General features: G+C 36.3%; 1 protein-coding gene across 2 annotated transcripts in view; it reads right to left on the minus strand.

The window, feature by feature from the left end:
- Positions 1-2,126: 2,126 nt before the first annotated feature.
- The window catches only part of PI4K2B (phosphatidylinositol 4-kinase type 2 beta), a 33,686-nt gene continuing 21,698 nt past the window's right edge, over positions 2,127-14,114 (minus strand). For both annotated transcript variants that reach the window (XM_023730242.1, XM_004375132.2), the window contains 3 exons: positions 4,564-4,697; positions 3,749-3,808; positions 2,127-2,379 (listed from right to left, as the gene is read on the minus strand). In XM_023730242.1, coding sequence (XP_023586010.1) covers positions 2,206-2,379; positions 3,749-3,808; positions 4,564-4,697 — 368 coding nt within the window. In that variant the 3' untranslated portion in view covers positions 2,127-2,205. The remainder of the gene's footprint in view (positions 2,380-3,748; positions 3,809-4,563; positions 4,698-14,114) is intronic.

The raw sequence follows: 14,114 nt of genomic DNA on the forward strand, positions 1-14,114 counted from the left end.
ATAAGGCAGCATGTAATTAAAAGAATTAAATCATCTCCAATTATAAACATTTCGGTTAAATATATCTTTTGGAATTACAAAGGATTAAACTATATCAATAACATATGAAGCAAGAAAATGGTAGTTTGGCATCATTTATAAATATGTTCACAAACATTTTAAATATTCAATAAACATACCTCAGGAGAAATCTAGCCTTAAGACAATGATTTTTATTACCTTCAGCCTACTATGTTTGATACTATAAACATATTCATTGAAAAAATTAACACAATACTTAAATAAAAATTAAGTTTGGGAAAGTTTACAAAATATAACCAAAGGACTCTGACTTGTCACCATATGTTAATATCTGACCTTTACTTTTCTGGCATGGTCAGAACATCTAAAAATATTTCCATACTATTTAATTTTAGAATCTAAAACAGTAGCAATTTACCAGGTTTTCTACTATAAAAATTAATATCGCGTAGCAACTCTCAAAATATTGAAAAAAATTGTTTATGAAAGCAATACCCACACCTCAGCAACTTATGTCCTTTAAGATCCATCGTCAAAAGACTTATTTTAATTACTAGTATTTATCTCAACATAGTAGTTCAAGTTTCGAATTTCCAGTCAATTTCCCATTATCTGGAAATGAAGATAGTAGGGGTAGAGGGAGGTCGGAGAACAAAGACTTCCAATGAACTTCCGTAAGGGCAGCAGTGCCATCATTTCCTCATCACGTGCATGAAGACCAAGAGAAAGATGAGAAGGAAGGGAGAACTCAAGATCTGTCTTCTACCCTAATTTAAGCTTCAGGAAATACTTGTTATACAATAATACTTAATTTAGGAAACACAAAAGACAAAAAGAACGCCAGACAGTAAGCTTAAAAAACAAAAGGCCAAGACCATAAATGCCCGATTTACTCTGACTGGTGATGTTATTTGCTTCGAGTCTGAAGAAGAGAACAAACCTTCTGCTTGTCTTGAATCACATGTTCTTACTTGGGCTTATTTCAATTTAAATCATTTAGCAAGTGAAAAGTACTACAAATTCCCAGAAGGTTAGACATACTTATATTCAAAATAAAGTACGAAAATAAAATTTAAAAATATAAATGATTTTAAGGTTATCTCTGTCATGTTCCCCTTTAATTAGAGTTGAAAATCTAAAGTTGACTGTAATTATAATAAAAGCTATAATTTCAGGTAGCCTAAAGCACTACTACTATTTTTAAGAGCTTACAAACTAAGACTTCAAAATGCAATCCGATATACACTTTGGGGTATGGTTTACTTCTCAGTGAAGTACTATACTAACTGAAATACTAAATTGATCAGGATTAGTACTCTGAAGAACTTAACTGATCAAGTATTTGATCCCATGCAAGAAACAAAAAGTGAGTTTTTAATGTTGACCATTTTGGAATTTCAAAATACTGGGGATTGAGCTTAATTTCATATATTCCCCTCAACTCCAAATTAAGTGTTTCCATTAAAAAAGGGGGAAGGGGATGTCTTTAGATTTTCTTTTTCTTTTTTTCCTGCTACAACAAAATCGTTCACCAAAAAAATTCTAAAGCACAAAAAAGAAAATGGTCTCATGTTACTTAACCAAGATATAATTTTCTGGTCTGTAATAGCAACCCTTTTAGGGCCACTTATTCAAGTTCTAAAATAGCAGCTTTTTGTATTAAGGCAACATTGCTTTCTTCTTACCTGTTTTTCTATCAACTACTCTATTAAAGTTCAGACGAGCAGTTTCAGACTTAGGTAGCTTCAAAGGCCTATTACAATGCAGGGAGATTTAACATGAATATTCTCTCAATGTTTAAAAAGTATATAAAAAGTTATTGTTTTCAAAGTCAACAGATACCTTATTTTTCTACTTTGAATTCTAAAATAATTACAGTCATTCCAGCATGTGTAAACTATAAAATTACCTTTTAAAATAACATCAACAACATAAAGTACAATTTTTTTACAAAAATACACTATAGGAGATACATCACTTCTTCCCTGAAATAGAAATTTAATATTTGGACACAGAAAAACTGTAAACTTTTGATTACATTCAAAATATAACCTTTTAAAGACTTAAATTATTTGAGGTTTTGGCAATGGGAGCTCTCAACAGTGGATTTACATTACTGTATTGTTCTGACACAATCATGCCAACCCAGAGATAACAATTTGCTTCTTTCACTCTTAACATCTGCTACCAGGAGGAAAAAAAGGGTTTCCTGCAATGAACAGTCTGAGTAAATGCATTGCTGAGGTGGATGATCCGACCCTGACCTCCACTTTGACTTCGTTCCACAATCACACAAGGCATCTGTACTAGCTGAACGGGACTCTTCTCATCTCTCAATGCCTGAGTAAGGTTCAAGATCTGTGGAAAGAGGAGACATTTTTACCAATTTGAAAAAGACAAAAAGTTTCCATTCACTGACATTATTTTAACCATTTACTTATAACTACAATTTTGATTTATTATTTATGCACAACAGAGATTGTGATGAGGAGTAACTACAACAAATACATATGTGTGTGTGTGCGTGTATATGTATTTAAGGAACTCTGGTGGCAATTAAGCATTCAGATGCTAACTGAAAGGTTGGTGGTTGGAATCAAACAGTCACTCCATGGGAGAAAGATGCGGCGGTCTGCTTCCGTAAAGATTTATAGCCTTGGAAACCCTGTGGGGCAGTTCTATTCTGTCCTATTTGGTTGCTGTGAGTTGGAATCAACTGGACAGCAGTAAGTTTTACACACACATACACAACACATACATACACACACAGACACCCCAAAACTAGAATTAAGTAACTTCAAAATATTATGGGATGCACCTGTGTCCAGGAGCAATGGAATCAGGAACTGAATAAAGTGAATGGTTCTACATATTCCATTTGACATAAAAGCTAAACACTGGTCAAAATAGTCTGGTTTGAACTAAGCATTTGCCTTATCCGTTCATTCAACAAATACATTGATTGCATGCCTACTACTAAATGCTAGGCTCTAAGTTCTGGGGATACAACAACAAACAAAATCTCTACCTTCATGAAGTTTACATTTTACCAAGGGGAGGAATCCATAAACACTATAAATAAGTTAGACAATGTATTAGAAGGTGAAAGTGCTATGAAAAAACATGAAGGAGAGCAGGTAGGTTAGAGACTTTGGGGAAGGTAGCCATTAAAATAAAGTTTTATTTAACAGTTTACCCTTAAATAGGAAGAATAAAACTGGGAAAAGTAAAATATCTTACATTTCACATTTAAAGATACTCTTGGAATTTTTACTTAAACATGAATAAGGTTGTAAAACTCAATGCATTGCTTATAGCCTATTCTACTCTCTGTTCAGATAAAATATAATTTTAATAATTCATTTGCTTTTCTCCTTGCATATCAGGAAAAAAAATCCCGATGCTAGGTACTTTAGAAATAAGAATATCTCCCCTCAGATACTTGATAATATCTAAAACATACATGCTATGCATTTCACTGGTTTTGTAAAGACTAATAGTGATAAGCATAAAAGTTTCAATGTAAAGCCATACTAATAAATAGACTTTATAATATAGATAATTTAGATTCTGGAAGTTCTAGAGGATTTAGCGTATCAGGGAAATAAATCTTTACCAGCAATAGTAGTTACTGATCGTTATTTATGTTCTGGGATCTCTTTTCTCATAGTGGAAAAAAGTTGACTACTATTTCCTCAATGAACAAGATCATAAAAAGGTGGCCTACCTGACCCCTCATCACAGACATCTGACTTTCAAAGGTGGCCTTGTCAAAACCTTTGTCAGTCTATCACAGAAAGGAAAAAGAAAAACAATCACTCCAAATATCAAGGTCTCTGAAACAAATATTTGAAAACAAATGAATGCTTCAACTTAGCACATAGGTTATTAGACCACATTCCCAACCTGACTTTCCTAATTGATAAAATTACATGAAAAATGTATTTTTACCTGGTGTATTTTTAGTATGCCTCAGAATACCCAGAATAGTTTTATTTATACTCCAACTTCTATCTGAAAGGATTTAAGGTAACTCTCTAGCCAATGGGTTTAGGGTTTTTAAGAGAACTGAAGGACAGCCATGGTGGTGGACTGGTTAAGAGCTTGGCTGCTAACCAAAAGGTCAATAGTTCGAATCCACCAGCCGTTCCTTGGAAACCCTGAAGGGTAGTTCTACTCTGTCCTACAGGGTCGCTAAGAGTCGGAATCAACTTCATGGGAACAGGTTTGGTCTTTTTTTTGTGAATGACAGCAGAAGGTCACCAAATGTATTACACTTTATACTGTGTAAAAATTCAACTTTTAAACAAAACAACTTCCTAAATTTTAATGTATTCTCACTTCAAAGAATACTGATATTAACTGTAATTTTACAAATTTATATTCTTGTAAAATAAAACTTCTAATTCCTTTCTGTTTACCACATCTACCAAGCAGCAATACCAGAAATAGTTAATTATAAATTAGCTCTTCTTAAAAAAATCTTTCTTATTTAAGATTTATTTCATTTTCTGTAATAATTAAAACTAAAAATTTATTTACCTTAAAAAGTTCATAAAGATCTTCACATAAATCTTGCACAAAATTCATGTCAGAAATACATGGTAGAACCAAGTTTCTTATTTCTTCCGAAAAAGGAACTTTTGCTTGAGGAAGCCAAGCCCAGTGAAATGGATCTAATAGAAAAAAAGTATTCTTCTAAAAGTATTCAGTTGGGGGAAAATGGTTTATTTAAATCCACATTTCTACTTCTTTTCTACAACTCCTAGGTTCTCCCAAAAAAAGGAGATGAGAAAGAAAATAAGTTATCAGAATATAGCTATCTTTTACCATCTTGATTGTGCTGGTAACTACTGGTGATTGGAATGTGAAAGCTGGAAACAAGAAGGATTGGTACTTGGAAAATATGGCCTTGGTGACAGAAATGATGCCAGAGATTTCATGACAGAATTTTGCAAGACCAACGACTTACTCATTGGAAATATCTTTTTCAACAACATAAACAGCAACTATACGCGTGGACCTTGCCAGATGGAAAACACAGGAATTAAATTGACTACATCTGTGGGAAGAGAGGATGGAGAAGCTCAGTATCATCAGTCAGAACAAGGCCAGCGGCTGACCACAGAACAGACCATCAATTGCTCTTACGCAAATTCAAGCCTCAAGTTACAATACTGAAGGATTCTATGGGCAAAATATTGAATGACACAGGAAGCATCAAAAGCAAAAGAAGATGGAAGAATACACAGAGTCATTGTACCAAAAAGAATTGGCTGATGTTCAACCAGTTCAAGAGATAGCTGATGATTAAGAATCGATGATTAAGGAAGAAGTTCAAGCTGCACTGAAGGCACTGGCAAAAAACAAAGGCCCCAAGAACTGACAGGATACCAATGGAGATGTTTCAACAAATGGATGCAATGCTGAAGAGCTCACTCATATATCCCAAGAAATTTGGAAGACAGCTACCTGGTCAACTGACTGGAAGAGATCCATATTTGTGCCCTGTCTTAGGCTGGGTTCTCTAGAGAAGCAAAACCAGTAAAGCGTATAAATATATACAGAGAAATTTATATCAAGGAAACAGCTCACATGATTATAGAGGCTGGAATGTCCAAAGTCCGTGGATCAGGATAGAAGCTTCTCTCGATTCACACAGCCACAGGGGCTGGCGAACCCAAGATCGGCAGGTCGGAGAGCACGGCTCCCGCTCGCAGGCTGTGAACATCAAGGAATCCCAAGACTGGCAGATAAGCTGATAGCTCAAGTCCCAAGAACCGGAAGTCAGACCAACAGGAGGCAGCTGCAGGATCCAAAGCAAGCAAAAAGCCAAAACATCTGCTTATATTTGGATGCAGGCCACACCACCAAGGAAACTCCCTTTCACAGCAGATTCCATCATGCGAGTGATCACATATAAACACTGAGAATCATGGCCCAGCCAAGTTGACACATGATCTTAACCATCACATGCCCACTCCAAAGAAAGGTGATCCAACAGAAGGTGGAAATTATCAAACAATATCATTAACATCACACCCAAGTAAAATTTTGCTTAAGATAATTCAAAAATGGTTGCAGCAGTACATGGACAGGGAACTGGCAGAAATTCAAACTGGATTCAGAAGAGGACATGGAATGAGGGATATCATTGCTGATGTCACATGGATCTTGGCTGAAAGCAAAGAATACCAGAAAGATGTTTCCTTGTGTTTTATTGACTATGAAAAGGCCTTCAACTGTGTGGGTCATAACAAATTATGGATAACACTGCGAAGAATGGGAATTCCAGAACACTTAATCGTGCTCATGCGGAACCTACACATAGCTGAAAAGGTAGTAGTCTTTCAGACAGAACAAAGGGATACTGTGTGGTTTAAAATTAGGAAAGGTGCATGTCAGGGTTGTATCCTTACACTATACTTATTCAATCTGTGTGCTGAGCAAACAATTCAAGAAGCTGGACTATATGAAGAAGAACGGGGCATCAGGACTGGAGGAAGACTCATTAACAACCTGCGTTATGCAGATGGCACAACCTTGCTCACTGAAAGTGAAGAAGACTTGAACCTCTTACTGATGAAGATCAAAGACTATAGCCTTCATTATGGATTACACCTCAACATAAAGAAAACAAAAATCCTTACAACTGGACCAATAAGCAACATCATGATAAATGGAGAAAAGATTTAAGTTATCAAGGATTTCATTTTACTTGGATCCACAATCAACGCTCATGGAAGCAGCAGTCAAGAAATCAAAGGACATATTGCATTGGGCAAATATGCTGCAAAAGATCTGGAAGTGTTAAAAAGCAAAGATGTCACTTTGAGGACAAAAGTATGCCTGACTCAAGCCATGGTATTTTCAATTGCCTCATATGACAATGAGTAAGAAAGACCGAAGAAGAATTGATACCTTTGAATTATGGTGTTGGTAAAGAATATTGAACATACTATGGACTGCCAGAAGAACAAACAAATCTGTCTTGGAAGAAGTACAGTCAGAATGCTCCTCAGAAGCAAGGATGGTGAGACCTCATCTCACGTACTTTGGATATGTTATCAGGGGGACCAGTCCCTGGAGAAGGACATCATGCTTGGTAAAGTAGAGGGTCAGTAAAAAAGAGGAAAACCCTCAATGAGATGGACTGACACAGTGGCTGCAACAATCGGCTCAAACATAGCAACGATTATGAGGATGGCACAGGACCAGGCAGTGTTTTGTTCTGTTGTACAAAGGGTTGCTATGAGTTGGAACTGACTCAATGGTACCTAGCAACAATAATCCTTTACTATTCAAATCATTCAAATGCAAGTTTGGATAGCAAGAGTTTGGATAACCAATTCAGTTGATAAAGCACGGTAAGGTTATTACCTGAACCAATTTGGTTTCTGAATTTTGGGCAGTGAAAGTCTGGACCATGAGTCTATCTCAACAGCCATATCTAAAAAAATACATCTGAATCCATCTGGTGACTTGAGGGACACCTATAGTTAGTTCATTGGCCTAGATCAAATACCACAGCTGAGGTCTCCCTGCCCTCCAAAGCTCCAAATCATCAGGAATTTACCATCCATTTGTATTCAGAAGATATTCTAAAATATTACATCACTAGTAGGTAAACAGGTGAATGTTTCTGAAGGACAAAGGGCCATGACTCTGAACTAATTCTCTCCCAAGAAGACCATTAAGTCTATTCAGTGCTCATGCTAGAAAGATATATAAAATAGTAGAATCTTCTAGAAAGGTTACATATTCACATTCCTGCAAGTATAGGCTTTATGACAACATGATTACCCATGGAAATACTATGGGTACATCCAATGAGAATCTCCAGCTTTGGTGGACACTGCCACTTAGAAAGCCCTGAGGAAGAAATCTGCCTTAACAGTCATTCTCACTTCTTATCTATTTGCACATTGTGGATATACGCAGTCCATACCAAAGGAAGCATTTCCTCTGTCCCACGTCTCCTTGAAGCAATGATACAACTTCCCTTTTACCTTTCCCTTAGCAACCCCATAAAAGAGAAGTCCTTATTTCTATGCCTCTACTTCCAATGCCTATCCCTCAACTCATGATTATTTAGCTTCTATGAAGACTACCAATCACCTGGAAACCATCTTTCCAAAGGCCATCGACAACCTCATGATACTTAATATCTTTGTAGCAAGTGGCACTGTTCTCTATCATTTTTGTGAAACTCTCCTCTTGTGGGTTTGGAGATACCACTTTCTCAAAGTTGACCTCCTGTCTTTTAAACAATTTCTTCTCCATCTCTTTTACTGGCTTCTCTTCCATTCTTTGCTATCACTTTCCACCTGATCCTATATTTAGTCCTTCGTGCTAGGTGGCAGTGTCTGTTCTCCATGACTTCCCTGGGTGATAGTAAATACCACCATCGATTCAACTCTCAGGGCAATAGTTTTAAAACTATATCCCCAAACCAATTTCTCTCTCATGTTCCAGACCCTGAATTGACAACTGTATGTCTGATAAAATTTCCTAGGTATACTAAAGACAATTCAAACACACTTAAAATACAACGTGTATATAGGTTCCAAACCACTAGAGAAAAAGAAAAAAAAAAAAAAAAAAAGGAACAAGACATCTCAAATTAGTCCATCAAAAGACAGAAAAGGAATGAAAAACAGAAACTGGAATGCATGGCAAATAGAAAAAAAAAATGGCAGGAAAAGTTCAAACATATCCAGTAGTTTATTGGGACAAACTACAACATACACCTATTAAAAGAAATCTTAGTAAAATTAAAAAAAAAAAAAAATCCAGCTAAGTGCTGTTTATAAGTCATATACCGAAAACATAATGACAGATGGAGGTTAAACATAAAACTGTAATACCAGGTAAATGATAACAAAAGGAGGAATGGCAACGTCACAACACACAGACCAAAAAAAAAAAAAAAAAAAAAAAAAAAAAAAAAAAAAAAAAAAAAAACCAAGTGAAAAAAAAAAAAAGTTGAGTGGGATAAAGTAGGATATATTTTGCATTGATAAGGAAGCTAAAATGATGGACCTTTATGTATACAAAACACAAAGCAAAAAATATACAGAAATATAAGAAATGGACAAAAGCACAATCACAACAGAAAACTTTAACTTCCTCTCAAAAATAAACACATAAAGGATATGATTGGGCTAACAAACTTTAATTAGTAAACAGATACAAAGCTTTGTGCCCAAGCACATTCTTTTCAAACACAGTCCCTCAATTCAGCCATTATCATATCATAAAGGAATTACTAATAAATTTCAAAAAACAGAATTGACACAGGACTCATTCAAAGATCACAACTCAATAAAATTGGAAAATAACAATGGACAGCTAAGAAAAAACAAATCAAATGACCTAGACATTTTAAAATCAAACAAAACACTTCTAAAATACTCCTGTCAACGAGGAAGTAAGAAAGTATGAATAAGCAAAACCCAGCAGTAGAGCAGCAGCTATCCAACGTGTGGTTTAGCCAAAATGATATCCTGAGGAAAATTTATAGGCTACTATGCATTCCTTGGAAAGCCATATAGAAGGAACATAACAGAAGAATAATGATTAAAACATAAATAAATGAAATAGAAAAACGCAACAAAAACTGAAAACTAGATCAATAAAGTCAAAAGCCAATTCACTGAAAAAGCAAGAAAATAAATAAATAAAAATAAAAAGGCCAATGCTTAATAATTAAAAGAACTTTGGGAAGTCTAACAATGAAAACAGCCTACTAATAAACAGCAGAAATGAAAAAGCATATAAAGTATTTTTGAAATTTATTACAAATATTTTAAACATATACAAAAACTGAAAAACTAGTACAATGAACTCCCATATTCCCAATAACCTAATTCAATGTTTATCAAATTTTACAAAATTTTCTTCATTTATCCCTCCTCTTTTTTTTCCCTTCAGTATTTTAAGGCATATTCCAGACATCATTTCATGTCACCCGGGAATTTTTCCTTTTAATTATAAGAGAATTCTACATAAACTTTTATATCCATACATCTAAAACTGATGCCATGGCCATTTTTAAGGGAAATAATTTCTAAAACCAGCTCTCCTGACATGTGGAAACCTTGAGCAATCATCACAGAAGACTGGTAAGGCAGTTAAAGCACTGCTCACTAAACGAAGTGGGGTGGTGGGGGAGGGAAGAAGGAGGCAGGCCTAAATTGATTTACAAGTGAATTCTACCCTAAACATTAAAATACAGTTCTACCAAAATACTAAAATAGGTAACTTCTATGTTATATTTTTCAAAATTTTTTATTGTTGTAGTTTAAATGAAGTTTACATTTCAAGTTAGTCTCCCATACAAAGAGTTATACATACATTGTTATGTGACCCTAATTGCTCTCCCCTTACCTTGACAGCACACTCCTCTTTCCACCCGATTCCACACGTCCATTCAGCCACCTCCTAACTCCCTCTGCCTTCCCATCTCACCTCTGGACAGAAGCTGCCCGTTTAGTCTCTTATATCTACCTGAGCTAAGAGGCACACTCCTCAAGAGTATCACTTTATGTCCCACTGTCCAGTCAAACCCGGGTTGAAGAGTCGGCCTCAAAAACTGTTTTAGTTCTGGGCTGATAGAGAATCCAGGGGTCATGCCTTCCGGGGTTCCTCCAGTCTCAGTCAGATCATCAAGTCTGGTCTTTTTACTAGAATTTGAGTTCGGCACCCCACCTTTCTCCTGCTCCATCAGGGACCCTCTGTTGTGCTCCCTGTCAGGGCAGTCACTGGTGGTAGCCGGCCACCATCTACTTCCTCTGGACTCAGTCTGATGAAGTCTCTGGTTTATGTGGCCCTTTCCGCCTCTTGGGCTAATATTTTCCCTGTGTCTTTGGTGTTCTTCATTCTCCTTTACTCCAGGTGATTGGGACCAACAGATGCATCTTAGATGGTCACTTGTAAGCTTTTAAGACCCCAGACGCCACTCACCAAAGTAAGATGCAGAATATTTTCTTAATAAGCTTTGTTATGCCAATTGATCTAGATGTCCCCTGAAAGCATGGTCTCCAGATCCCTACCCCTGCTACTCTGTCCCTCAAAGTGTTTGACTGTATTCAGGAAATTTCTTAACTTTGGTTTAGTCCAGTTGTGCTGACTTCCCCTGTAGTGTGTGCTGTCCTTCCCTTCACCTAAGATAATACTCGTCTACCATCTATCTAGTTAGTGAAAAACCCTCACCATTCGTCCTCACCCTGGTAACCATCAAAGAATGTTGTCTTCCGTGTTTAAACCTTTTCTTGAGTTCTTGTAATAGTGGTCTTATACGATATCTGTCCTCCTTGGACTGACTAAATTCACTCAGCATAATGCCCTCCAGATTCCTCCATGTTATAAGATGTTTCACAGCTTCATCTTTGTTCTTTACTGTTGCGTATTGTGTGGATATACCATAATTTGTTTATCCGTTCGTCCGTTGATGGGCACCTAGGTTGTTTCCATCTTTTTGCTACTGTGAACAGTGCTGCAATGAACATGGGTGTGCATATATCTATTCGTGTGACGGCTTTTATTTCTCTAGGATATATTCAAGGAGCGGGATAGCTGGATCGTACGGTACTTCTGTTTCTAGCTTTTTAAGGAAGGGCCAAATCGATTTCCGAAGTGGTTGTACCATTTTACACTCCCACCAACAGTGTATAAGTGTTCCAGTCTCTCCACCAATCCAGCATTTATTATTTTGTGTTTTTTGGATTAATGCTAGCCTTGTTGGGGTGAGATGATATCTCATTCTATTTTGATCTGCATTTCTCTAATGGCTAATGATCGTAAGCATTTCTTCATGCGTCTGTCAGCCGCCTGAATGTCTTCTTTGGCGAAGTGCCTGTTCATATCCTTTGCCCATTTTTTAACTGGGTTATTTGTCTTCTTGTTGTTGAGGTTTTGCAGGATCGTGTAGATTTTAGAGATTAGATGCTGATTGGATTTGTTGTAGCCAAAAATTTCTCCCCAGTCTGTAGGCTGTCTTTTTACTCTTTTGGTGAAGTCTTTTGATGAGCATAAGTGTTTGATTTTTAGGAGCTCCCATTTATCTGATCTTTCTTCTGGTGCTTGTGCATTGTTATTTATAGTTCACATTGTGTTTATGCCATGTATTAGGGCTCCTAGTGTTGTCCTTATTTTTTCTTTCATGATCTTTATCATCTTCCATTTTATATTTAAGTCTTTGATCCATTTTGAGTTGGGTTTGTGCATGGTGTGAGGTACGGGTCTTGTTTCAGTTTTTTGTAGATGGATATCCAGTTATACCAGCACCATTTGTTAAAGAGACTGTCTTTTCCCCAATTAACAGACTTTGGGCCTTTGTCAAATATCAGCTGCTCATAGGCGGATGAATTTGTCTGGATTCTCGATTCTGTTCCATTGGTCTATGTATCTGTTGTTGTACCAGTACCAGGCTGTTATGACCACCGTGGCGGTGCAATAGGTTCTAAACTCAGGTAGTGTGAGGCCTCCCACTTTGTTCTTCTTCTTCAGTAATGCTTTACTTATCCAGAGCCTCTTCCCTTTCCACCTGAAGTTGGTGATTTGTTTCTCCATCTCATTAAAAAATGCCGGTGGAATTTGGATTGGGATTGCATTGTATTGTATATTGGGATTGTATTAGATCACTTTGGGTAAAACTGATGTTTTCACAATGTTGAGTCTTCCTATCCATGAGCAAGGTATGTTTTTCTCTTCTGGTTTCTTGTGGTAGTATCTTATGGTTTTCATTGTATAGGTCTTTTACGTCTCTGGTTAGATTTATTCCTAAGTATTTTATCTTCCTAGGAGCTATTGTAAATGGTATTGATTTGGTGATTTCCTCTTCGAGGTTCTCTTTGTTGGTGTAAAGGAATCCAACTGATTTTTGTATGTTTATCTTGGATCCTGAAACTTTGCTGAAATCTTCTATTAGTTCCAGTATTTTTCTTGTGGATTCTTTGGGGTTTTCTATGTATCAGATCATATCGTCTGCAAAAAGAGATACTTTTGACTTCTTCCCTATCGATTTGGATGCCACTTATTTCTTTTTCTAGCCTAATTGTTCCGGCTAGGACCTTTAGCACAATGTTGAATAAGAGTGGTGATAAAGAGCATCCTTGTCTGGTTCCCATTCTCACGGGGAATGCTTTCAAAGTCTCTCCATTTAGGATGATGTTGGCTGTTGGCTTCATATAAATGCCCTTAATTATGTTAAGGAATTTCCCTTCTATTCCTATTTTGTTGAGAGTTTTTACCATGAATGGGTGTTGGACTTTGTCAAATGCCTCTTCTGCATCGATTGATAAGATAATGTGGTTCTTGTCTTTTGTTTTATTTATGTGATGTATTATATTGATTGCTTTTCTAACGTTGAACCATCCCTGCATACCTGGTATAAAATCCCACTTGAGCTTGGTGAATTATTTTTTTGATATATTGCTGAATTCTATTAGTGAGAATTTTGTTGAGGATTTTTGTGTCAATGTTCATGAGGGATACTGGTCCGTAATTTTCTTTTTTTGTGGTGTCTTTAGCTGGTTTTGGTATCAGGGTTATGCTGGCTTCATAGAATGAGTTTGGGAATATTCCATCCTTTTCTATCCTCTTAAATACTTTTAGTAGTAGTGGTGTTAACTCTTCTCTGAAAATTTGGTAGAATTCTCCAGTGAAGCCATCTGGGCCAGGACTTTTTTTTTGTTAGGAGTTTTTTAATTACCTTTTCAATCTCTTCTTTTGTTATGGGTTTATTCTGTTGTTCTACCTCTGTGTTAGTTTAGGTAGTGAGTTTCTAGATATATGTCCATTTCCTCTAGGTTTTCAAATATGTTAGAGTACAATTGTTCATAGTATTCTGTTATGATTCTTTTAATTTCAGTTGGGTCTGTTGTGATATCGCCAATCTCACTTCTTATATGGGTTATCTGCTTCCTCTCCTGTTTTTCTTTTGTCAGTTTGGCCAATGGTTTATCAATTTTGTTGATCTACTCAAAGAACCAGCTTTTGGTCTTGCTAACTCTTTCAATTGTTTTTCTATTCTCTGTTTCATTTAATTCTGCTCTAATTCTTACTATTTCCTTTCTTCTGGCACCTGAGGG

The sequence above is a fragment of the Trichechus manatus genome, unplaced genomic scaffold (genome assembly GCF_000243295.1).
Source record: "Trichechus manatus latirostris isolate Lorelei unplaced genomic scaffold, TriManLat1.0 scaffold00034, whole genome shotgun sequence".
NCBI lineage: Eukaryota > Metazoa > Chordata > Mammalia > Sirenia > Trichechidae > Trichechus > Trichechus manatus.